Below are 27,074 nucleotides of genomic sequence, written 5' to 3'. Positions count from 1 at the left end.
GAGATCTTTCTTATTTCTTAATGTAGGCATTTATTGCTATGAACTTCCGTCTTAAAATTACATTTGCTGCATCTCATAAGTTTTAGTATGTAGAGTTTCTATTTGCAATTTGTCTCAAGATACCTTTTAAGTTTCCCTTTCAGTTTCTTCTTTGATCCATTGGTTGTTCAGGAGAGTGTTTAATTTCCATGTATTTATGAGTCTTCCAATTTCCCTCCTATTATTGATTTCTAATTTCATACCATTATGATCAGAGAAGATATTTGGTATGATTTCAATCTTCTTGAATTTGCTAAGACTTGTTTTGTGGCCTAACACATGATTTATCCTAGAAAATGTTCCATGTGCACTTGAAGAATGTTTTTTCTGATTGTTGGATAACTATTCTCTATATGTCTGTTATGTCCATTTGGTCTATAGTGTTCAAATCCACTGTTTCCTTTTTGACCCTTTGAGTGATTTATCCATTGCTGAGTGTAGGGTATTAAAGTCCCTAGCTATTACTGTTTATTTCTTCTGTTAGCTTTGGTAGTTTTGCTTTGTATATTTAGGTGATCTGATGTTGGGTGCATAAATATTTACAATTGTTATATCTTCCGGATGGATTGACCCCTTTATCATTATGTAATGACCTTCTTTGTTTCTTTATAACATTTTTTTTTTAAATGCGTTACGCGGGCCTCTCACTGTTGTGGCCTCTCCCGTTGCGGAGCACAGGCTCCAGACGCGCAGGCTCAGCAGCCATGGCTCATGGGCCCAGCCACTCCACGGCATGTGGGATCTTCCCGGACCGGGGCACGAACCCGTGTCCCCTGCATCAGCAAGCGGACTCTCAACCACTGCGCCACCAGGGAAGCCCTCTTTATAACATTTTTAAAGTCTGTTTTGTCTGATATAATTATAGTTACCCCTGCTTTTTTTGTTTTTGGGTGTGTTTTTTGGTTACCATTTGCTTGAAATATCCTCATTTCTTCACTGTGTGTGTGGGTGTTTAAAGCTAAAATGAGTCTCTTGAATATAACGTATCATTGGATCTTGTTTTTTGTTTTTTTTTAATCCATTCAGCCATTCTGTCTTGATTGGAGGAATTAATCCATTTATGTTTAAAGTAATTATTGGTAGGTAAGGACTTACTATTGCAATTTGTTAATTGTCTTCTGGCTGTTCTGTTGATCCATTGTTCCTCATTTCTTATCCTGCTATCTTTTCTGTGTGTTTTGATGCCTTTTGGTATCAGTCTGCTTTGACTTCTTTATCATGTTCTTTGGTGTAATTAGTACAGGTTTTTCCCTTGTGGTTACCATGAAGCTTACATAAAGTATCTTAAAATATCTTAAAATAACACCCTATTTTAAACTCTTAACTTATCTTCAATAGCACTACTAAATATTATACTTCTCCCTCTTCACATTTTAGATTATTTATGTTACAGTTTACATAAATATTTCTTATATTGCACATCCAATAAAGCTTACTGTCGTTATGGTTATTTTTACTACCTTTTTTTTACTTCTAAACTAGAGTTGTATGTTAATTATGCACCACCATTACCATATTACAGAATCTAACTTTGACTATATGTTTACTATTACCTGTGAGTTTTACACTGCCTTAAGATGATTAATGTCCTTTTACTTTACTCCCTTTAGCATTTTTTGTAAGGCAGGTGTGGTGGTGATGAACTCCCTCAGCTCTTATTTGGGAAAGTATTTCTCTCTCCTTAATTTCTGAAAGATAACTTTGTTGGGTATAGTATTCTCGGTTGATAGTCTTTTTCTTTCAATGTTTTGTTTTGCTTTTGCAGTACGCAGGCCTCTCACTGTTGTGGCCTCTCCCGTTGCGGAGCACAGGCTCCGGACGCACAGGCTCAGTGGCCATGGCTCATGGGCCCAGCTGCTCTGCGGCATGTGGGATCTTCCCGGACCGGGGCACGAACCCACGTCCCCTGCATTGGCGGGCGGACTCTCAACCACTGCGCCACCAGGGAAGCCCTCTTTCAATGTTTTGAACCTGTCATCCCATTCTTTCCTGAAAAGTTCCTGACAAGAAATCTGTTTATAGTCTTATGGGAGTTCACTTGTATGTAACTTCTCTTTTCTCTTACTGTTTGCAAAATTATTTTTGTCTTTGACTTTTAATAATTATAACGTGTCTCAGTGTAGCCCTACTCTGGTTCAACCTATGTGAGGTCCTTTGAGCCTCATGGGTCTGGATGTCTATTTCTCTTCTCAGGTTTGGGACGTTTGCAACCATTATTGCTTTAAATATACTTTCTGTCCCTTTCTCTTCTCCTTGTGGAATTCCCATAATGCAGATACTGTTTCTTTTGTGTCCCATACGTCTCCCATAGGCTTTTTTCACTTCTTTTTTTCTTATTGCCTTCTCTGGATAATTTCAAATGTCCTGTCTTCTAGGTCACTGATTCTTTCTTCTGCATGGTTAAGTGTACCTTTGAAGCTATTGATTTCTTCAGTTCAGGCATTTTATTTTTCAGCTCCAGGATTTGGCTTTTTTTTTGATAGATTTTTTAGAACTTTTTCTCATTTTGTTTATGCATTGTTTGTCTAATTTTGTTTAGTGAACTATAAGATCACACAGACAACTAAACTTGTTTAAGAGAATTCTGAATTCTTTGTCTGACAGTTCACAGATCTCCATTTCTGTAAGGTCAGTTTTCAGAGCTTTTTAAAGTTTCCTTTGGTGTCATGTTTACCTGTTTTTGTTTTTTCATTTTTTTGTATCCTTGATTCCTTATGTTGGCATCTGTGCATTTGAATAAGCAGGCTCCTCTTCCAGGTTTGCTTTGGCAGAGAGCAAACTGAACTCTTCAACAGTCAGCTCCGTTTGGGTTTCTGGATGTGTCTGCTGGTAATGTATTTGAGCAGGTGGGGCTTGCTGTCTCTTTGGGGGCAGGGCCACTGCCCAAACTCTGAGGTTGTGGAGCAGGGGGTGGGAGGAGGGTGCTGCCACTGCTGACTGTGAACAGTTGGACAGGACTGTTGGTTTGGTTTCCTCCTCAAGTGAGGCTACAGGATGGGCTCCTCAGTTGCCCGGGCTCTCTGATCAGGCTTACTTAGACAGCCGGGACTGGGCACTACACTCAGCAGTAGGCAGGGGTATGATTTAGTTTCCTTGCTCTGGTGGGACAGCAGGACAGGCCCAGGGCCTGCATAGCTCATTGTTCAGGGACCCAAATTGGGTAAAAGACTGTGCACTGAATTCCCTGGCCAGACACAGCCACTAGCTCTATTCTGGGGTGGAGTGGGGGAGCCACGGGCTGTGCTCTCTTCAAGTGCTACGGTAAGAAAGGTTGATGGGTGGGCTACAAAGCTTCTTGTGTGCTCTGGTGAGCTTCCCTGCTTGGACAGGCTGAAGGCTGTATTCAGCAATGGCTGGGGCTATGAATTACTTTTCCTGCCCAGGCAGAGTGGGGGAAACTGGTTCCAAAGGTGGCGAGCCTCTTTGGTTGTGGTCTTGATTCAAACTGGCCTGCTCCCCAAGTTTCCTGGCTGAACAATGCTATTGGCTTTATTCTGTGGATGATCGGCTCTGCCTACTGTACACCCTTCCTGAGCACTGCTGGACGGGCTACGCAGCTTCCAGGTGGTCTGGCCAGCCTTCCTGATCAGGTAGGGGCCAAGTAGGAGCTACACTCAGCCATGGGCTGGGCTATGACTCAACTCCCCTGACACAGCTTCCACAATGTAGCCCAGCCTCCCATCCTCCTTCCCTTACCAAATACATAATGCTTCACACACATCTCACTTTAACATTCCTGCACAAATGCATCTACCTCTGCTCATGCCAGTTCTGCTACTTAAAATGCCCTTCCCTGCCTAGCAAGCTCCTACTCATCCCTTAAAACCCAGCACAAATATCAGCCATCTAGCTCTTTGCTCTCACATAGTACTTCTCATACTGCATTTGTTTACACATTGGCTTGTCCCACTTTGAGGGCAAGGACCCATCTGATTGATTCCTAGTTCAGGAAGTACTGATGGACAAAGACAGAATTCAATAATTCAACATACTGCCAGTGAAATTAGGAATGGGAGCTTGACTGAATCTCCCAAGAGTTCAGCAACTACTCTTCCTATAGCTTCTAGGAACTTTAAGGAACATTGGTTTTCTCAATATTGTGATCTTAAAGTCTCTCCCCTCCTCTGACCCCACCAGCTACCAGCTCAGGAAGCACCTGTCCCACCTTCTGCACATGAAGCAGCTTGGAACCAGAGATATGGACAGATGGAACCGAGAGTACATGGCTTTGATCCTCCAGGTTTGGAGGAAGGAACTGGAACTGAAACCCCCAAAGGCCATGGCAGTAAGCAGGACCACCAAGAGTCCACCCAAGGGCAGCTCAGGCTCCAAGCCCACCAGGCACTCAGTGCTCAAGCAAATCTACGGTAACTGTCCTTCTGGGTACTTTGTAGTTTACAACAAGCACCCCCAGGGTACTTTGTAGTTTACAACAAGCACCCCCAGAGTGTGTCACATCAGAATTTGAAAACAGGATTTAATTACATTGGGCAAACCTCCATTCAGGTAGGAACTTTATTAAACTTCCAGGCACTAACAGCATTCTCATCATAATTAGTGCCTCCCTTCCAGCAATTCTGGGTCAGAATTGGTTTCATGAGGTATTCTGGTATCTCACCCGAGAAAGCCTTACAGCCAAGAGATTGTCTGCTAGGCTTCATGACTGAAAGCCTCACCACAGCAACCGCTCTAGGCTGCTGCCTGTTTTCCCTAAAATTCTCCATTTAGAGGACTCCAGGCCCAGGCAGACCCTGCCTGCCTCACACTGACTTTCCCTATGCTTAGATAGTACAGAGTTGCCTATCTGTGGGAATACCCCAGATCCAAGCTCTACAGTACATACTTGTTTAGCAGATGAACTGCTGCATACTGAAACACTTTCAGCTCTGCAAAGTGCCCATCCAAATAAACTGAGAGAACAGGACTGGCCAGCTCCCCAGTGGAAAAAAAAGTTAAGTCAGGGCACCCTTACAAACAGATCCGTGGCCCTGGCAGCAAAATCTGCAGACTTGGCCCGGGCAGGCCTATGTAGTTTTTCCACACCATACCTAATCTATCTTGGCAGACACCTGCAAGCTCAAGCCTTCACCTCAATTAAGAATTCAGAACTTGGTCAGGCCACAGTTGTCATTGGTCAGAAATAGATGATCACTGTTGGTTGATTTCAGGTTCTCAAGAAGGAAAAGTACATCAGCCCACAAGATCTTCAAAAGCCCATTCTGTGCTGGGTCTCAACTCAGGTAAGGCAGCCACTGCATGGGCAAAGCAGAGTGGGGAGACCATGTGGGGAAACAGTTCCTTTTTGTTTCATCCCCAAAGGTGGAAGACATTAGAACAGACTGCCAGGGGTTCCAAGAGTCATTTGATCTCAGGATTACATGTGTTCCTCATCCCCCTTTCATGGAATTACCACTGTAATAAACACCTCTTCTCCGTAAGAGGCAAGTTACTTTTGCCACCAAAAGCTTAATAACATTACCTCTAGCAGAAACAATACGTGGCACCTGTTACTGATCACGGTTACATACTTGTTCACATACAGGAGGGGGAAACACAAATACTGTCATTCTTCTTCAAAGTAATACCTTGGGAGTTCTTGCTCTGTTTTGGTTTCACATTAAGATCCTCCATCTCCTTCCCAAAGATGGGAAGAAGTCCCTTGACCACAGATTCTGACTTTTGCCTTTTAGGGCCCCCTAAGGAGGCATTTAATATTTTAATATTTAATAGCGTGTCCAGCTCAGGCTCAACTGTGCACACTTCCACTCATACAGGAGCAGCTCAGGGAACTTTCTTTTTAGCCACAAGACAAGGCTGTTTTACTCAGAGCCCCTTCATTCATGCCAGAATTAAATTTGGGTGATAAGTTCAGTGCTGTCAGCAGTTAATGCCAGGTCCAGTGTTTCTCATGGGTGGCTATGGCAACACACTCCCCCCAGTCCCTGATCCACAGTCATCCTGCAGGAACAGAGCACAGCTGGGAAGGTGAACAATGACTGTCAGCGTGAACTTTAACATTCATTTATTTTTGATGGGGGGAAAACCAAGAGGTGGGGGGACAGTAATTACTGCCAAAGCTTTAATAAGAGTTGGGCAACTCATGTAATATAGACAGGCTAATCAGGGGCAATTAGAGACTTTCAAAGGAATCAGGCCCATGGTTCTAGGTTTAAAACAAAACAAACCTCTAGTTATACTTGAGTGAATTAAAGAATAGTTTCAAAAACACACTGTCAGATAAAACTACTCAAGAAGTAGCATTTAGATAATCAGATATTAAAATGAGATAATCAGAGCATTTTTTACTTTGTCTCAAAAGTCCAGGACTATCAAATCTTTAAAAATGAAGGTGATTAGTGGCATAAAGGGTTTTAGTTAAAGGACTCACAGTTAAAGGACAGAATAAATAAAAGAAATAATGGTTTCTTAGGACGTCATATAAACTATCAGCTTGTTTGTCCTACACTGGCTTGAAAACAGATGAGGACCAAAGAGAATCTTTTCCTAAACCTAAGCTTGGGGGACAAAGGTTTTATGAGGCCCACCTACCCACATTAACCATTACCCTGTGACTAAGGCTTGATGGTCACCAGAGCTCCTAGCTAGTTAGCTGCAGCCTGTGTTTTATACAGAATACAGTCTATAAATTTCCATGAAATGGGCATGACTTGGACATACATATAAGTAAGTTTCCGCAATGCAGAATCACAGATGGCAAATGGAACCAAGGACAAACCATTCGTTTGTCTTTACCTTGAATAGAAATTTTTGCTTTGAGAATTCCATGAGGTTAAGGATCTTTGGATTTTGCTCACTGTTCTACTTAGCTTTAGTACGTTGTTTGGCACATTGTAGGTGCTCAGATATTTGAGTGAAGATTGTGACTCCTAACCCCTTCAATTTGGGGAGAGACTTTAGTACTGCCTTTACCTCTTAGAACAAGGAGCAGAAAGTGAGCTGGTTAGAGCAAAGTAACAAACTCCTTGGACTGTTTCTCTACCTGCATCCAGGAGGCAAACAATCACATTCTCCTCAGTCTTCTACACCCACCTGCAAACCACCCACACCCACAGAGAACAGCAGCAGAGTCATGATCAGAGAGCATATATATACCAATGTCCTAAATCTGGGGGCCCTTCTTGTTAAAAATAAAACAACTTCCTTTAAAAAAAATTCCATTCCAACGAATGGAATAACCATGGCTTAAGTGATTACTAAAAAATCGTACCCCCTGTATGAATGCAGAATATTCCTGCCCACCTACAGAGGGGTATGCAGATGACAACTCAAGACTTGATACAACAAAGGCAGCCACAAACACACCAGAGTTCTGAAACAGTTCACTTTAACTTTATTGAAGTAACAGTAGTAAAACCCGATGAGAGAAAGACATTTTTGTAACTTTTTAAAAACTACTCACCTTTCATGTTTGCTTCTTTGCTCCACTTAGGAGCGACATCCAGCAGTACGGCCTCGGCAAGTTCTCTTAACTGGTCGGGGGCTCAGTATCCTCATTTGTTAAGTGAGAGGGTTGAGCGCACCACTAAAATTGTTCAACTGTAGCATCCTGTAACTCTATGATTTCAAAGTCATAAAAAGGCCTAAAAAAAAATCCACTTTGTTTGATATGCCTATTATTCTATCACCTGAATAGTTTTCAAAGGAACCTATTTTCTAGAATGGACTATAGCCAAGTATGTGGCACAGGGAAAGTTAAATGATAGATATGTTTGTGTTATGTCACAGAGATGCACAGAGAAAGCAATATCATACCAGTTATTCCAGGCAGACTGAAGACCTAAGTTCCAGTCCTACCTCCTCAAGCAGCTGCCCCCTCATAGTCAGGGTTACTCCTTAAAGATGTCAGGTATCTTTGAGAGGATGGAAAATGGAGGGCTGACGTCCTCCTGTCTCTACAATAAACTAGCCATCACCTTATTCAGCCCCATAGATAATCCAAACCTAAACCCTTCTTCCTCCCCACCAATCAACTCTATCCTTCAGCATTAAAAGTAATAATCTAAATATCGGGACTTCCCTGGCGGTCCAGTGGTTAAGACTCCACACTCCCAATGCAGGGGGCACAGGTTCGATCCCTGGTCGGGGGACTAAATCCTGCATGCCGCACGGCGCAGCCAAAAATAATAATAGTAGCAATAATAATAATCTGAATATCTGGTATTTGTTTTTAACAGTGAGCAACTTGCAGTGTATACACCTCCTTGAGAACAGTGGAAGATCAAAGAATTTTTCTTATAACCTGCAATCAGCTAACCCATCAAGAAACAAAACAAAGCTTCGACTGCCTATGGAGGAAGACTGTGCCCGGAGGGGGCGGTTCTAATAGCTAGTACAGAATTCTCTGATTAGCTTTTACACTTTGGGAAAACTTTAATATCCATGCCTGAAGGCTTATTAGCCTGAAAATGTGGTAACAACCGAGAGAAATGTGTTTTCTTTCTGCTCTTACACAGCACTGTTTTGTAAATTCTTAGCCAGTGCTGCAAGGACCAGGGTAGACTATACCTGTGCAAAACTGCCTGTGTGCCTACACGTCCGTGAGGACGACTGGAAAAGAGTATTTCTAATAAGTCTAAGTAAAACTAAGGAAGTGAGCACTAAAGACGCTGCTGGGTTGGGATTTCTCCTCAACTGGTGCAAGCCTGGTTTGTTGGCTCCAGTGAAGAACCTAAACGAGATGGGGAAGAGCCTGTCCCACAGCAGATGCCTTCAGTTCACTTTTCTGGAAGCTAATGCAATGGACTTCATTACAGACACCACATCCTGTTATTCCAACATCATCGGTTTTAATTTTTAGACCAGAATCATGACCCAGTGTTTTGCTGTTAGACACTGTAAGACTGTAATAGGTATACTGTTGACTGCTTACATTTTACGGTTGCCGTGTCAGCCTCTGAAGGCCACAGGCTGCTGCCACGTCCTGTGAACGGCGTTCCTTCTGCTGAGCACCAGCAGTATCACAGCACCAAGGCCTCAGTCGGGAAGGTCTACAGACCAGACATTCATGCACGGGGTGCCAATTCAGGCCTTAACCTTCCACGTGTGTTTTCTGCTTGACCTGCAGAGGTGAGCAACCTTGTCAAAATGCTTTTCCTTTGGCATGGGAAACTGTGCTAACTATGCATTCTAGCTCTCTAAGAACACATGGTTTAAATAAAATCCAGTGATTGTGGGCTTTTTCACATTTTTTAAGGGCAAGGCTACTAGGAATGTAGACAGGCAGAAACAATGGCATATTAGGCTCACAAATATTTCTAGAACTGCTTGCATTTTAAGATTACTGCCACCCCTGTCCTGACAGTAAGAGATTGGAAGCAATGAAGTGTTATTTAATTACCTGGATTTTTTACAGTTGGCTAACTAAATTACTTCATTTTTATGAAAATGATTATAACATAAATTAAGAACTCTTATAATGGATCACTAGTAGAAAACCATTTTGTAAGAGTTACCCAGCTCAGACCAAGGACCATTTAGGTACAGGAAAATCCACAACAAATGGGAGCACTGTTTTGAAATCTTGCTAGACATCCTCTGGAAACACAACTCCAGAGTGAGAAGCAACCACTCCCAAACAAAACCAAACCAAAAACTAGTTTAGTTTGTTGCTGTCTGAATGAACTGGGGCTGAGAACAAAAAGAATAAAGTTTGCCTAGATGGGACCACAGAGATTGAGCTCATTTCTTACTATACAATAGGAGGTACCATATTATCGCTTTGTATTTTATATATACTTAGCTAGGAAATACAGAATACCTGTTACCACATATCACATGCTAGTCTAGGAAGCCAGCCTGTGCATCAGTGGGAACTCCCAAGCATTATTTTCCTATTTCAGTGCAAAGGAAGGTTCATAAACAACTTCTTTAAAAGTTCAGCTTTAATGACAAACATTTATTACATCAGTCTCTTCAAAATTAGATGTGAATAAACGATTTCAAACAGAGGTGCCACAGTGCCTTTTCAATACACTGCACTCAACATGCTGGGTCCCTGGGGATGCCCAGTGATGTACACATTGAAGCAATAATGTAAGTCTGTAAGCCACTGCTCCTGAACACCTCCACTCTTCAATGTCTGCAGAGAAAAACCAAGAGTAATATGAGAGTTGTACCAAAACTGCTTCCTGATGGTTTTTTCCCCCACCCAAACAAGATCTCAAACAGTCCTTGCGATAGTATCCTCATCTATAAATTATCAAATGAAATCTCACTGAAAAAAGGAACCTATTAATCAGGTATTATTACCACAGGTAGTTAAAATTCCTAGTTTCATCCTCAAGTATTAAGTGCTACCAGTTTCTTGTTGGGTCTCTTCCCTCCCACATTTGCTAGGGACTAATGAAATTTCACCATTAGCCACCCCTACACTCTGTACTTCTGCCCCTTCGCATTGTAGAATCTCATAACATTCACTGAGAATAATGATTCGACAGGTATCAATTTGTCATTCTTATAGAGATTGGCTGATTCTCCAACCTCGGAATGATCCAAGTTCTTAACTTTTCTTCCCTTCTACTATTTCTGAATTCTGCATCCTCTTCCATTACTGAGAAAATTCAGAATACATCTTTTGTTATATGTAGGTATAAGCTCTATTACTCTGAAGTATTATTACATATACCAATTAATAACCCCCTCCAATCAAAGGCCTATACAAAAAACCTCACTTTATTAACTCTCCCAAACCAAAAACACCAAGGGAATCCTTAATAAACAGAACTGCCCGCCCCAGGTGAACACAGAGAACCAACCATTAGACAAAGCTGAAGCCTGCAACTTCCAACTTCTTCCGCGTCTCCAGTGAACTAAGTGACTAGAAATAGGCCTTAGTTTACTCCTGCTAAATTTCCTTAATGACAGCTAACATTTGTTGGGTGCTTAGTAACTATCAGTTACAGTATAAACCTTACGTGGACAATCTCATTTAATGGTCAACAAAACCCAACAATGTTGCTATTATTCCCATTTCTACAGCTAGGAAAACAAAGCTCAGATAGGTTAAAAAAACAAAAAAAACCCCACACAACGTGCCAAATTATCACAGTTAAGCAGTAGAATCTGTATCACAGAACAGGTAGGAGTGACTCTGATGCCTGTACCTTTTCCAACGAAGCTGCCTGCCACCTTAATTCAGTTTGAGTACTTTACGGTTTTTAGTACTGATTCTGCAAAGTCACCCCGCTGGTTAAGTGACAGTCAGTTACTAGACGGCAGGGGAAGCTCTAAGAAATCACCACACTGGGCTTAATTCCAGGAGTCCGTCAACGCACAGAAACGCTGGCCTCCCAAGAGCACCTCCATGCCCATGAGTCTAGTATGAAAGCACAAAGCCCTTGCTCCAGGCTTCTTACTGTGATATTCTTGATGATCTGCTGCACCAAGATGGCATTGGTCAACATGTGAGTCCTGAGGGGTGCGTGCTGCAGCAGCAGGCGAAGCAGCTGGCCCACAACAGGCAGCTCCTCAGGTCCAGCTCTGCTCACCCGCAGGCTCTGCAGCATCAACCTGAGCACTCGAGGCAGGAGTGCCAGGATGGAGACACAGACACCCCACAGCTTGTCCCTACAAAACAGAAATGAGTCAGCGAACCAACGCATACAGGAAAAGCGCCCTTTCCATACTTCCCAAGACTGAAAATGTCCTTTTAAGAAACGTGGTGTTTTCTGATAAAACCCCAGAAACCAAAACTAATAAGAACTGGGTTTCATTAGAGCTAAAAAAGCAAATGCAGTGAAGAATCAGCTGCTTTCCCCTATTTTACAGGTTTCAGGAAGCCTAGCAACCAGCGTTTCCCTGGGCTTAACAAGACATTCTTGAAGCCCTAGTGATCATATTTAACACAGAATTCACCACAGAATGATCTATACATGCGTACTATTCTCTACCAGTGGACATTATTCAACTGTCTGTTACACAACACCAAATGTCAAAAGAGTAAGAATGTCCCAATGGCAAAAAGGGAAGAAAAGAACTTCATGAAACTCTAAGCCTCTGACCTGGATTATGAGTCTCTTCAATGTGTTAAAACAGGGCAGCTTTCCAGAGAAAGATGTGCTCACAAGGAACCAAAGGGATTTGAGAAAACAGCCAGTAAGGGAACTATTACAGGCCAGAGATGGTAAATAAATCCAAATTTCAGTGAGCATCATTCTTTCAGTATCTTTATAGAACAGGAACAAAAATGTTTTATGATAGAGGTAAGTGGCCTAACCACATTCTAGAAGTGTGTCAATTAAATGGAGCAATATCCTTTTGGAGGAAAAGTTCACTGGCTGCTAAAGGCTCTGACCTCAGCCTGTTACAATTTCTCTACCAAGAGTGCATAATCCTCCCAGTCCCAAGTCTTTCTAAGAAAGCCTACCTCCAGACCTTTCACCATCTGACCCCCCTCCCAACTCCACATACAGCAATTGCATCAAAGGTAGATACCAAATCCATTAAGCCAAACAGATCCTCTTATTTGAAGAGACTTTATTCAGCCTGTGGACTCATGCACAGCCAGGTTAGGACAGCCACGTGCAAGGAGAAAAGAGAAAGCCAGACTGTAGACATAGCTAATGAGGAGGCAAAGGCACAGAGATTAAAGACTACAAAACTTAGAAGAAAAAAGAATAGAGGAAGCTGCTTTGGTTCCTGCTGGGTTTCAAATTCCTACCTCCACAATTCCTACCCCTTGGGTTTTCTTTTTAATAAGTTACTACTGTACTGATCCAATATATTCACTCTCTACTTGAACTTTAGTGGATTTCAAATAACTGTGGATCAAAACTGCTAAAAGAGCTTATGGATTCTACATTATACCAAATACAAGTATACTGAATGGGTGAGTAAAGTTTAGAATTCCACCTTCACACACCACAATTAAAGAAAACTGTCAGGCCGAAAAGAAGAGAGACCTGGGTACCATGAACGATGTAAGCAATACCATTTGAAGAGCCATTCTTAGGGTTTTCTAAGAGTTGTCATGCACAGAAATAACTGTACCAACTCTATATAAATTGTTATGAAGTTGAGATTTTAGGTCAACATAAAGCAATGGTTCTAAACCACTCTAAAGGAACTGATGAAAGTCCAATATTTCACAGATAATTTTCAGGAGTTCCACTAACTCTGCAAACTTCTGATGTATTCTGGTCAGATAATACCAACCAACCCCCCTCCACTCCCCAAACACAGGGAAATACAGATAATATACTTTAAAAAACAAAACAAAAATACAGCCAAGCTCAAAAGCCAGAATGGGTGATATCTCTAGGGGCCAGAAACTATGCCAGAACTCATGAAGATACACAGGAGCACAAAACTGGATATGGGATTTGGGGGCTGGGTATTCAACAGCCAACAATGTTAGAAGCTGAGGCTTCAGCTCCAGGTATGGAAAGCAGGGAGCTAGAACTGGGCTCCCTGCACAGAGCTGGAAGCCAGGAAAATGCAAATGTGAAACTGCCCCATGGGGAGGTGTCCACAACCTCCACAAACTCTCACAAAAGATGCATTCAGAGAAAGTTATACAATCCAAAACATGAGCTTGTTTGTTCAGCCCCACTAGAGACAACCTCCAGAGCCCCACCTGCTCCCCAAAATGAGAGAATTCCCACACCAGAGAGAGAGAGAGCAAACAGAACAAACTGACAAGACCTTTAACACCAATAAAGCAAGAATGACAAAGAGCCGAGTAAAAACTCAAAATAGATGAAAGAGAAAACAAGAGCTGATACAATAAAAACTCAATAGAAGGATTAAACAAAAGAATCAGAATGAGAAACTCCCTATGTTTAAAAGGAGTTTTTAGGGGAGAAAAGAAACAGTGGGGAAGATAACAGAAATAAAAACACAGCTGAAGAAAAAACATTAAGTCTTCAGATTAAAGGAGTACACTAAGTCTCAAGCAGGATAAATAACAACAAACCTACACTAGGATACACCCTGATTTGCAATGCAACAAAGAGAAAACAGTGAAACCATAGAAAAGAATAGATTTCTAACCTAGGGGCAGGACAGAAATAAAGACGCAGACCTACTAGAGAATGGACTTGAGGACGCGGGGTGGGGGAAGGGTAAGCTGTGACAAAGTGAGAGAGTGGCATGGACATACATACACTACCAAATGTAAAATAGCTAGTGGGAAGCAGCCGCATAGCACAGGGAGATCATAGCACAGGGAGATCAGCTCGGTGCTTTGAGACCACCTAGAGGGGTGGGATAGGGAGGGTGGGAGGGAGGGAGACGCAAGAGGGAAGAGATATGGGAACATATGTATATGTATAGCTGATTCACTTTGTTATAAAGCAGAAACTAACACACCACTGTAAAGCAATTATACTCCAATAAAGATGTTAAAAAAAAAAAAAAGAATAGATTACTACCTACGAACCAAAAGGGCTAACTAAGTTGAACAGCAGATCTTTCATTACTAACAATGAATCCAGAAGACAACAGAATAGTTTCTTCAAAGTACAGTGGCCACTCAAATGTGAATACCTCAAATTGGTCAAGCCCGATTTTTTGGTCAGCACTTGTGAAATCAAAAGCTCCCAGTAGTTTGACTGGCACTCTCATTATTTGTAATCTCACAAACACCTTCTCTAAGAGGGTAGGAGCAGCCCAAAAGGGAAACTTAATTACCTAAGACTCTGACTGCCAACACTTCTTTGTGACTAATGTCATCCTGAGAGAGGCATATCAAACTCAATACACAGTACAAAACACTTTTAAAAACAGAATTTTACAGAGGCAAAATGTATTAAATACAGTGAATTTTTGTTCAGTCCAACCATATAAAATCAAAGCAGGATGTTTTTCTATAAGAAACTAAAAAAGATCTTTGAAACTTCTTATCAGAGTTTATCACAAATGGGCTACATTTCAAGTGACAGGAAGTGAGAAACAGCAATATACATATTTCATAAATGGGGATGCTCATTATAAAATTTTTAGAACCCTGAGAAGTTCCTTGCTATTTACAAAGCCTTTTCTTGAACTATCAGGCCCGAAAGTTTGATGATGGTAAGAAAAGTACCATCAAATCTGTGCTTGTTTATGTGTAAATTTTACAGGATATTAACAGTGAAATGTACAAAGTTTTAAATACACACACTTAATGGAAAAAATCCAAATGTCTGTTGACAGTAAAATGGATAAGTTATAGTACATTCATATAACAGAATATTACAGAGCAGGGGTACTAGACCACAGCCAATCCAGCTCATAGCCTATATTTGTAAACAGAATTTTATTGGAACACAGCTACACCCATTCTTTTATGTATCATCTAATGCTGCTTTCACATGACCAGGGCAGTGCTGAGTAGTTCTGACAAGAGACGTTATGGTTTGAAAAACCTAAAATATTCGCTGACTCCTTACAGAAAGAAGTTTGCTGACTCCTGGTATAGAGAAACAAAAATGAATGAAATACATCTTCGAATCAACATGAGTACTCTCACAAATGATGATGAAAATCAAGTCACAAAAAATACATATAGTATAATTCCTCTTATATATCAAATTCTTAAAATATGCAAAACAAAAATGAAACTGCTTATAAATGCACATAAAATTTTTAAATAAAAAGGTAAGGAAGTGACTAACACAGAAGTGATCTCTGGGGATGTAGAAGAGAAATGTAACTGTGGAGAAAGTATGCTGACGATGTTCTATTTCTGAACCGGGAGGTCGGTTAAACAGGTGTTCAGTTTATACTCTAAACTATTGAAATGTTTTATACAATCATATGTATATTTTGGTGACATTTAAAAGCTCAAAAAAGGCAAATGTCAAAATGTGATAGAATGATTTTTATTTTCTTATATTTGCTCATCTGTTAGATTTTTAAAAAACCTTCTGCAATGAATTGTTAACAGCATACCAATGAGAACATAAGCATGAGAACACTGAAAATTAAAGTGAAATCTTCTATACTATCCTAGAAGCTTTAGTCTAAAAATTATATAGGAGCAAAAGTACTAATTAAAAACATTAGCATCTTAGAACAATTTCCTTAAACCCAAGAATTTAAAAATCCATGCTGGCGGGCTTCCCTGGTGGTGCAGTGGTTGAAAGTCTCCCTGCCGATGCAGGGGACACGGGTTCATGCCCCAGTCCAGGAGGATCCCACATGCCGCAGAGCAGCTAGGCCCGTGAGCCATGGCCGCTGAGCCTGCGCGTCCGGAGCCTGTGCTCCGCAACGGGAGAGGCCACAACAGTGAGAGGCCCGCGTACCGCGAAAAAAAAAAAATCCATGCTGACTAGTTCTAATGAAGCCCAAAACAAAATACAAAGGCTTGTACTAATAGTAAGCTCATCTTTCTAAAAGTAGAATTTTTTTTCTTGCCAGATCTATAGCAAAGTTAATAAGGAAAGCTCTCAGGAAACTTTCTAATGCCATCTAACTTTTCAAATTTGTAGCTTAAAGGAAAAAAAAAAAAACTAAGACTGCTCACCGTCACAAAGGGGATTCATAAAAGAACAAAGAAAAGCTAGCTAGGTTTATACAAACTCTAAAAGAGAATTAGATTTTGGAAATATCTCTTACAGATTGAATGACTGACCGACTGCCTGACTGATTGAGGGGAGTTGAACAAGTAGGAAAAAAATTAAAGTTTAAGAATACAAAAACTATTACCTCTTTCTTAGATGTTCTGCTTCTCCTTTCTCTAAAGTGAGCAGAAAATAAAGAAGACTGTAGCAACAAGAAGCCAGAAATGGCAGCAGCGTCTCACTAAGTACACACGTATGATCCAGGAGCTTACAGATAACACCCAAAACACAGCCCACCGTGCTGTCAGGAATTACAGTCAACCCAACCTAGGCAGAGAAAAATGAGATTAATGACCTCTTCACAACAGCCCCTCTCCCCAGAATAAAACCAAACACCACTATCTGGAGAGTTAACCTTCCATCACTACTGGTGGAAACTTGTATATACATAATACATGCCATGCCACCAACCACACCTTAAGATCCTGTTTTCCTTTGAGAATTTAGTTGCTACGTTAAATGACTCTGAAAATACGCAAACTCAAGAAATACTATTAACCCAATCCACTGCCTCCCCTTCATGACAAGTCTCCTAAAATTTTCTAGATGTTACAATTTCTACTGATGGACAGAAATACTATTATTTAAAAGGATTATTTCATACATCCAAAGAAGATCGTGATACCAGCAATCACATTTACATGATCTTCAGATTATTCAGACCAGTAAACTAATATCTGGCACCACCCCCACCCCAGGTAATTAAATGTACAAACCACAGTTCCTTTTTCAATTACCCTTCCCCTGCCCTTTGATTTAACCAGTCATTCAGACATAACTAAGGAAAATACCTATAATTGAGTAAGATAATACTATACTTACACTTGACTGCTTCACTGTCCCAAAACCCAAATAAGGGACGTCATGGTATGCTAACTCACCTGGACTCTACTGTATAAATTGTCATTAAGGTGGACTCTAACTTGTAACTGCACGTATACATGGTTTAAATCTCCTGCAAACTACTGCTGAGTTATCTTAAACTCTGTAGGTTCTGAGGTCTTAACCTTTATCCAGGCTGTCTGAAAAAAGTGGCCAGATCAACACTGGAATGTTGATCTTTTACTAGAATAGTGAATGTAGTCAAAGGGCATAAATTTCTGGAGTGGAAGTAAAAAAAAAGAAAAGAAAAAAGATGGGGATCTTTGGAGACACAGTGTATAAGGATTAGAAGTTTGATAGCAGGGAGAAAAGAGAGTACTGAGGATTCAAAGCGGTAAAAGAAAAGGCGGTGTAGATATGCCTGTAAAATTATCCAAACAAGTGAGAATCCCCAGAAGATAAAAGTTTTGGAGTCTCCCCTCACATCATTATAGTAAAAGCCAAAGGGCAAAGTGTAAATGTTGGAGGAAGTTAAAAGCAAAACCCAGGCATACCTAATGAGAATTTAATGCCAATGGGAACAAGAGACACACACTGGCCAAAAGACAAGTCAGTTTCATGGCTGAGCTCACGGCTTCCAGTGACCAGGCCTTGAGCCTGTGAGGTGACTTCCCTACTTTACACCCCAAACCTTCTGGGTGGAAACTGAACCCCAGTACGGATGCTGGATTCCCAACACAATGACACCTGGCACATGTTAACTAAAGCATTTTAAGTCAGAAGGACCTGAGGTGTAAGAGGTCTTTCATTGCTCAGATGTAAAAAGTAAGGTCCTGGCAAAAGAGGAGATTTTCCCAAGGTCACAGAATTAATTAGTAACAGCCAGGAAAAACACCAAGATTTCTCAGTTCTCACCTCAGCATAATGAAATTATTAAGCTTAGACTTCTGGACACTCACTCTCTCCTTGGTTATGGCAAACTCAATCTTAACCAATGCTATGCTTTTGTGTAACAGAAAAAAATTTTAAGTATATTTACCAAATGCTTACTGATGGCACTTTGCAGGATGTCAAAGCTTTGGCTTCGGGCAGGGATAACCAATAAATTGTGACAAACTGTCTGTCAGAAAAGGAGAAAACCAATACCAAATCAGAACATTTTAAGTCAGAAACAAGTTCAATAGTCTTTTTAAAAAATCTACTTGCTCTATGTATTAAAAGGAAACTTAACAAAAAGTGACTTAAAGATGCAGATGTCAAACAATCAAGCCTCATATAAATGGTCCAGTTTTCCAAATAATTCATTTATTAAACATTTACTGAGCACTGAGCTAGGCCTATTAGGTGCTATGCATAGGAATGAAAGAAAGAGAAACTCTTCTGTCTCACAGCCCTCAAGGAGCTTACAATCTACCAAGGCAGAGACTACATTTCTATTAAGTAAGTGCTACAATAGGAGATCTCAGTGACATGAACAAAGGGCAGACAAAAGCCTTTCTCCCATTTGGTGGAAAAATATAACACTGAAAAAACTTATAATTCAGAAAATACCATGTTCAAATTAATTATAATGCTGCCTCTTATTCCCTAAAGGTAAAAGGAAAATAGTCTATAGGAAAAGAAGAAAAATATGAATGAGGTGGGAATCAAACCTCTAGTATTTTTCATTTTCTAAGTTCTCAAGAAAACAAGAAGAGGGAAGGACAGCATCAAGTCCTTCAAAGAATCACAACACAACTCCAGAAGCTGATGGAATTCAGTACCAAAAATCAAGTATGCAGAAAAATCCCACAGAAAGACAAAGATAAGACTGGTGGAAAGAATATCACTCTAGGAAGAGCATGAATAGTCAAGATAAATTCAAGAGGACTGTCCTCAAAAAATCAACAGCTCTATGCATTATGTCTCTATAAAACCTCTTGTAGAGTGACCACCCAGAGTTTTCACATGGCAACTGTCTTATCTTTTTTTTTTTTTTTTGCGGTACGCAGGCCTCTCACTGTTGTGGCCACTCCCGTTGCGGAGCACAGGCTCCGGACGCGCAGGCCGAGCAGCCATGGCTCACGGGCCCAGCCACTCCGCGGCATGTGGGATCTTCCCGGACCGGGGCCGTCCCCTGCATTGGCAGGCGGACTCTCAACCACTGCACCACCAGGGGAGCCCACAATTGTCTTATCTTTTAAACCTATAGGTAACAACGGAAACAACATATTTCCAATGCCATCTTTCTACTTCGAAATGAGTGTAATGAATATTTTCACTCATAAATGATAAATCATATTTGAAAGGTCCATTCAATAATAAATGATCATTCAATCCCTTCCCTTCTGCCTCCCCTCCCCTTCCTGAACAATTCAGTTCTAAAGACACTGCATGAGGCGAAGCTAGACATCACCACTAGAGTGGGTGGGAGAGCTTCAGTGGCCCAAAGCAGGCTACCCATTAACAAATGGAGGCACACTGTCCCCAAGAGTTGGAGTTCAAATGCGATAAGATGCCTGCATGGGAAAGGGGTGGCGCCAAAAGGAGACTGATTACAGGCAAAGTAACTGATGAAGTAGGTAAATATATTAAGCAAAATGGAAGTCAGGTTTCCCACCATCAGAAAAGGCAGGTACAAGAGAAAAGGAGACAGCTAGAATGAACCCAGGGGTGTTGTGTTCCTGATTTCTGTTCACTGATAGGGCATGGGAACAGCAACAGCTAATAGCAATGACCACACTTAAGAGTCCAGAAGTTGGTTTCTAAAATCCATTCTCCACTTAAAGGAAAACTGGGCTTCTTAAAGAAATACCTGATTGCAGGGCGGGGACAGGGAAAATACAACATGAATCTGTAACAATTTGTGGTACAAGAAAGTAAGGAAGTAAGCTGACCCCTGAACAATGTAGGGGGGAGTGGGTAGGGGTGCCGACACTCCATGCAATCGAAAATCTGCATATATCACTTCATAGTCGGCCCTCCATATCTGAGGTTCCTCGTATCTGCAGATTCAACCAACCATGCGTCATGTAGTACTCTAGTATTTACTACTGAAATAAATCTCCAAATAAGTGGGCCTGCAGAGTTCAAACCTATGTCGTTCAAGGGTCAACTGTACTCCGAGAAAAATGAGGATGTATCAAAAGAACAAAGAAGCCAGCTTTCAGGAGGTAACCATGGCAAACATGAGAGTATCAAAATTAATAAGGATAGTAAGGAATTTTAACCCACTGGAAAATACAGGAAACCATACTAACAAATAAATGAATAAATTCAAAGACCAAAAAGGAATGGGATATTTACATTGTTTCAAAGTATCTCCTCATAAAATATTATTAATAACTAAGAGGAAGAAGTAAAAAGTGGAGAACGTAGACAGATACTACTTACTCAAGTGATCAAAGTGAACATCTAATGGGACAAATCAAAACCACGCACCACCTGACAGGATGCAATCAGAAAACGACAGCATCACTCATGTCATATTCCTGCCAAATTTGTATAACCTGATCTAACCATGAGAAAAAAAATTAAACCTGAATTGAGAGAAATTTTACAAAATAACCGTCCTGTGTTCTTCAAAAGTGTCAACGTCAACGAAAGACAAGGAAAGACTGAGGAACTATTCCAGATTTTGAAAAAGACTAAACAGACATTACAACTAAATGCAATGAATCATTTCAGATGGATCCTTTAAAGTACATTATTGGGACAACTGGCAAAACACGAGTAAAGTCTGAGGATTAGATGACAGTAATATACTAATGTTAATTTCCTGATTCTGATGGCTATATTGTGTTTACATAATGGAATGGTCTTGTTTAAGACAAATACAGGCATACCCCAGATACTGTGGGTTCGGTTCCAGACCACTGCGATAACATAAATATAGCAATAAAGCAAATATCACAATAAAGCAAGTCACACAAATTTTTTTGGTTTCCCAGTGCATATAAAAGATATGTTTATACTACACTGTAGTCCATTTCATGTACAAGAGCGTTGTCTATAAAAACAATGTACATATCTTAATTTTACAATATTCCACTGCTAATAAAGGCTAACCATCATCTGAGCCTTCAGTGAGTCATAATCTTTGTGATAGTGCAGGGTCCTGCTTTGATGGTGATGGCTGCTGACTGATCAGGGTGGTGACTATTGAAGGCTGAGGTGGCTGTGGACATTTCTTTTAAAATAAGACAACAATAAAATTTGCCACATAGATTGACTCTTCCTTCCAACAGCACTTTACCCAAAATGGAACTTCTTTCAAAATTGGAGTCAATCTTCTCAAACCCTGTCACTGCTCTATCAACTAAGTTCATGTAATATTCTAAATCCTTTGCTGTCATTTCAACAATCTTCACATTTTCACCAGGAGTAGATTCCATCTCAAGAAACTACTTTCTCTGCTTATCCATTAGAAGCAACTCCTCATCCATTAAAAGTTTTATCATGAGATATCTACAATAAAAGTCACATCTTCAGGCTCCACTTCTAATTCTAGTTCTCCTGCTATTTCCACCACAGCTGCAGTTATTTCCTCCACTGAAGTCTTGAATACCCCTCAAAATCATGAGGGTTGGGATCAACTTCTTCCAAACTCCTCTTAATGCTGATATTTTGACCTCTTGCCATGAATCATGAATGATCTTAATGGCATCTAGAATGATGAATCCTTTCCAGAAAGTTTCCAATTTACTTTGCTCAGATACGTCAGAGGAATCACTATCTATGGCAGCTATAGCTTTACAAAACGTGTTTCTTATATAATACGACTTGAAGATCTAAAAGACTCCTTGATCCATGGACTGCAGAATGGATGTGTGTGAGCAGGCATGAAAAAAACAACAATCTCATTGTACATCTCCATGAGAGTTCTAGGGTGACCAGGTGCATTGTCAATGAGTAGTAATATTTTGAAAGTAATCTTTTTTTCTGTGCAGAAGGTATCAAGAGTGGGCTTAAAATCATCAGTAAACCATGTTGTAAACAAATGTGCTGTCATCCAGGCTTTGTTGTTTCATTTACAGAACACAAGCAGAGAAGATTTAGCATAATTCCTTTTTTTTTAACTGTTTTTTTTCTGCTCACTTCTCTTTTTCAAAATAATTTATTTATTTATATTTTATTTTTGGCTGCGTTGGGTCTTCGTTGCTGCGCACACACTTTCTCTAATTGCAGCGAACAGGGGCTACTCTTCACTGCGGTGTGCGGGCTTCTCATTGCGGTGGCTTCTCTTGTCGCAGAGCACAGGCTCTAGAATGCAGGCTCAGTAGTTGTGGCATATGGGCTTCGTTGCTCCGCGGCATGTGGGATCTTCCTGGACCAGGGCTTGAACCCATGTCCCCTGCATTGGCAGGTGGATTCTTAACCACTGCACCACCAGAGAAGTCCATAATTCTTAAAGGCGCTAGGATTTTCAGAACGGTAAATGAGTGTTGGCTTCAATTTAAAGTTACCAGCTGCATTAGCCCCTAACAAGTCAGCATGACCTTTGAAGCTTCGAAACCAGGCACTGACTTCTCCTCTCTAGCTATGAAAGTCCTAGATGGCAACTTCTTCCAATATAAAGCTGTTTTGTCTGCACTGAAAACCTGCTGTTTAGTGTAGCCATCTTCAATAATATCTTAGCTAGATTTCTGGATAATTGGCTGCAACTTCTCCATCAGCTGCTTCATCTTGCACTTTTGTGTGTGTGTGTGTGGTACGCGGGCCTCACTTTTGTGGCCTCTCTCCTTGCGGAACACAGGCTCTGGACGCGCAGGCTCAGCGGCCATGGCTCACGGGCCCAGCCTCTCCGCGGCATGTGGGATCCTCCTGGACCAGGGCACGAACCCGTGTCCCCTGCATCGGCAGGCAGACTCTCAACCACTGTGCCACCAGGGAAGCCCCATCTTGCACTTTTAATGTTATGCAGACAGCTCTTTTCCTTAAACCTCATGAACCAACCTCGGCTACCTTCAAACTTTTCTTCTGCAGCTTCCTCATCTCTCTCAGCCTTCACAGAATCAAAGAGAGTTAGGGCTTTGCTATAGATTTGGCTTAAGGGAATGTTGTAGGTGGTCTGATATTCTATCCAAACCACTCAAACTTTCTCCATGTCATCAATAAGGCTGTTTCACTTTATCATTCCTGTGTTCACTAAAATAGCACTTTTAATTTCAAGAACTTTTCTTTTGCATTCACAATTTGGCTAACTGGCAGAAAGGTCTAGTTTTCAGCCTATCTTGGCTTTAAACATGCCTTCCTCACTAAGCTTATAATCATTTCTAACTTTTGATTTAAAGTAAGAGTTGTGCAACTCTTCCTTTCACTCAAACACACCTATAGGCCATTGTAGGGTTATTAATTGGCCTAATGGCAGTATTGTTGTGTCTCAGGGAACAGGGAGAGAGATGAGGGACGGCTGGTTGGTGGAGCAGTCAGAAGACACACATTTATTAAGTTCACCGTCTCATGTGGGCATGGTTCGTGATGCCCCAAAACAATTACAATAGTAATGTCAAAGATCACTGATCACAGATCACCATAAAAAATACAGTAACAATGAAAAAGTTTGAAATATTGCAAAAATTACCAAAATGTGACACAGAGACATGAAGTGTACAGATGCTGTTGGAAACATGAACACCAACAGACATCCTCGATGCAGGGTTGCCATAAATCTTCAGTTTGTAAAAAACAGAGTATCTGCAAAGTGCTTTAAAACAAAGTATGCCTGTATGCTGAAGTATGAGGTATGGGCACTCTGTCAAATAGTCTAAGAAAACAGTTCTTTGTCCTGCAGTTATAATTTTTCTCTAAGTTTGAAAATGCTTCAAAATAAAAGTAAATAAAAATATAAACACATAGATGTATACACACACATAAACATACACAAATACAGGCAATCCTCACTTCTGCAATTACAGTGTTAACAAAAACTTGCACACTTCAGAACCCTGACCTCACACTGCACAATTCCAGAACAGGCATGCTAATTTAGTACAATGTGGAGATTAAGGGTTTTTTAAAAATATAAAACTTCATTTTTCTTAAGAAGGTTCTGTACATTTAATTTCTACATTGAAGTATTTTCTACCTAATTTTATCAGGAAATAAACAGAAAGGTCATGCACCTAACACTTTTTATAAAATCATTTTATTGCTATATTAAAATGTTAAAAAGACCAAGTAAAAGCAAGAAATTATAATTATTAAAATACTAAAATTCAGATTTAGAGATTCTTTCACTTCCCAATAAAATTACATCACAGAATATATTTACAGAATGAAAATTTCCATATACTCACACTACAAAACAGGGCTCAACTGTTCTAAGAAAGTGTCGTCAAATTTACCTTTGGCAGATTACATTTTACCTTTCCCCTGTTGGCCATGTCTCAACTATTATCAATGAATAATAAAAACGGTAAGAAAGAGATAGACAACCTGCCTCTATTCTGGGGCTCTTTCCTTACCCCTGTATTTCTTTACATACATGCTTTGTGGGGGGAACAAACTCACTTCAACCAAGCTGCCTCTAAAGACCACCCAAGGGTTCCCTAGTATTGGAAGCATGTTTGTGTTCAGAGTCCTTTTGTGCCCCACTTGCTTTTTCCTATTATCCCAACTGCTTAATTACCATGGCTTTGTAATAGATATTTGATAGTACAAGCCCTCTGGCTTTATTTTCATTCAACATTTTCTTGTTATTCTTGTTCGTCTGTATTTCAATATAAATTTTAGAATCACCTTTTCAATTTCCACAAAACCATTTGCTCTAATTTTGATCTGGATTACACTGAATCTGTACTATAGATTAATTTAGAGAGAGCTATTATTTGTACAATATTGGAGTCTCCCAATCCATGAACATTATATATCCCTGCATGTATTTAGGTCATCTTTAATATCTCTCAGTAATGTTTTATGGTTTCCAATGTTTTCAGAGGTCCTCAGCAATTGTTTCGTGAAATTCTCCTTTAATCTATATTCATGTTATGTATGTGTGTGTCCCCATTACTAAGGTACAGCCTTTAAGAGTCTGCAATAAGGGGCTCCCCTGGTGGTGCAGTGGTTAAGAATCCGCCTACCAATGCAGGGGACACGGGTCCAATCCCTGGTCCGGGAAGATCCCATATGCCGCAGAGCAACTAAGCCCCGTGTGCCACGACTACTTAGTCTACTCTCTAGAGCCACAACTACTGAAGCCCGAGTGCCTAGAGCCCGTGCTCCACAACAAGAGAAGCCACCACAATGAGAAGCCCGTGCACCACAACAAAGAGTAGCCCCCGCTCGCTGCAACTAGAGAAAGCCCACACACAGCAACGAAGACCCAATGCAGCCAAAAATAAATAAATAAAATTAAAAGAAAAAAAAGAGTCTGCAATGAGAGCTTATGTGTACACTGAAGACCCAACCCACTTCCAGGCCAGCAACTTAAACTAATCATTGTTTCCTTAGGACCATGAGTCACAGAGGTTACTGGCTTAGCTTTTAAGCCCCTCTGCTTTTGCAGCTTAAGAATCTGGGAAATGCTGGAGGGGATCAGGCCCCTCAGAGGCCTCTTGAGTCTCCTATTTTCTCAATTCAGCTCAGCAAGATGGTCAAAAGGTTGAATGGATTCTCTGTCCTCCAAGAGGGGCCATTTGACAAAGCCAAATTCTTATCCTCTTTGCCTGAGAGACAGCTCCAGTCTCCTCAGATATGTTGATGAATAAAAAGCTGTACATGCGTAAGGTGATGAAATTCCACATGGCCAAAGAAGCAGCAGAGTTGTGAGCAAAAGAATTCCCAAAGCTCAAACAGGGAAGAAAGATGTTTGAGTTCTAACCAGCCAGCATGGAGTGTCTTCATAGAACAACCAAGTCATTCAGATGATACTTAGAAAGAGAACCTATCATTAGTAGGGCTAAATTAGCACTAGGGCAGGAGTTAGCAAACTTTTCCTATAAAAGGCCAAAGAGTAAATATTTTAGGCTTTGCAGGTCACATACAGATTCTGCCACATATTCTTGGGTTTTTTTCTGTTTTAACAACTGTCAAAAAAATGTAAACAGGGACTTCCCTGGTGGTCCAGTGGGTAAGACTCCGCACTCCTAATGCAGGAGGCCTGGGTTCAATCCCTGGTCAGGGAACTAGATCCTGCATGCATGCCACAACTAAGAGTTCACCTGCCACAACTAAGAAGTCCACATGCCGCAACTAAAAAAGATCCTGCATGCCACAACTAAGACCCGGCACAGCCTAAATAAATAAATATTAAAAAAAAAAAAAGTAAACCTTGCTCTTAGCTCAAGGATGGCACAAAAATAGGGCCACCAAGATTTGGCCTACAGGGCTGTAGTTTGCTGATCCTTGCCTTAGTAAAGGTTACTTGCTCTAATAAACCACCCCAACAAAATTTAAAAACAAGACACTAAAGGATAAAGGTGATAACTCAAGTAACTTGACTGCCTGCCAGAACAAAGCAAAACACTCTTTAAAAGACAACAAAATCCACCACATAAAATTTCCATTGTCCAATATACACTCAAAAACTACTAGACAGGCTAAAAACATGAAAATGTGCCACATAACCAGGGGAAAAAGCAATCAAAAGAGATGACAGAATTAGCAGGCAAGAACTTTAAAACAACTATTATAAATATATTCAAGTAGTTAAAGAAAAATGAATGTAAGAGA

General features: G+C 40.6%; 2 protein-coding genes across 6 annotated transcripts in view; one reads left to right on the top strand and one right to left on the bottom strand.

Moving 5' to 3' along the window:
• INVS (inversin) overlaps nucleotides 1–9,952 on the top strand; it is a 139,088-nt gene extending 129,136 nt beyond the window's left edge. For 2 of the 4 annotated variants that reach the window (XM_032634576.1, XM_032634572.1), the window contains 3 exons: nucleotides 4,177–4,406; nucleotides 5,208–5,279; nucleotides 8,235–9,952. In XM_032634576.1, the coding sequence (XP_032490467.1) occupies nucleotides 4,177–4,406; nucleotides 5,208–5,279; nucleotides 8,235–8,383 (451 nt within the window). In that variant the 3' untranslated portion in view covers nucleotides 8,384–9,952. The remainder of the gene's footprint in view (nucleotides 1–4,176; nucleotides 4,407–5,207; nucleotides 5,280–8,234) is intronic. The other 2 variants (XM_032634574.1, XM_032634575.1) reach the window with 1 other exon arrangement.
• Nucleotides 9,924–27,074, bottom strand: part of TEX10 (testis expressed 10) — a 56,585-nt gene continuing 39,434 nt past the window's right edge. The window contains exons 12-15 of one of the 2 annotated variants that reach the window (XM_032634577.1): nucleotides 18,463–18,543; nucleotides 16,687–16,868; nucleotides 11,415–11,625; nucleotides 9,924–10,138 (exon numbers count right to left, since the gene is read on the bottom strand). In XM_032634577.1, the coding sequence (XP_032490468.1) occupies nucleotides 10,025–10,138; nucleotides 11,415–11,625; nucleotides 16,687–16,868; nucleotides 18,463–18,543 (588 nt within the window). In that variant the 3' untranslated portion in view covers nucleotides 9,924–10,024. The remainder of the gene's footprint in view (nucleotides 10,139–11,414; nucleotides 11,626–16,686; nucleotides 16,869–18,462; nucleotides 18,544–27,074) is intronic. The other variant, XM_032634578.1, reaches the window with a different exon arrangement.

This window comes from Phocoena sinus, chromosome 6 (genome assembly GCF_008692025.1).
Source record: "Phocoena sinus isolate mPhoSin1 chromosome 6, mPhoSin1.pri, whole genome shotgun sequence".
In the NCBI taxonomy this organism is placed as follows: Eukaryota; Metazoa; Chordata; class Mammalia; order Artiodactyla; family Phocoenidae; genus Phocoena; species Phocoena sinus.
This window is presented reverse-complemented; position numbering and strand designations above follow the sequence as displayed.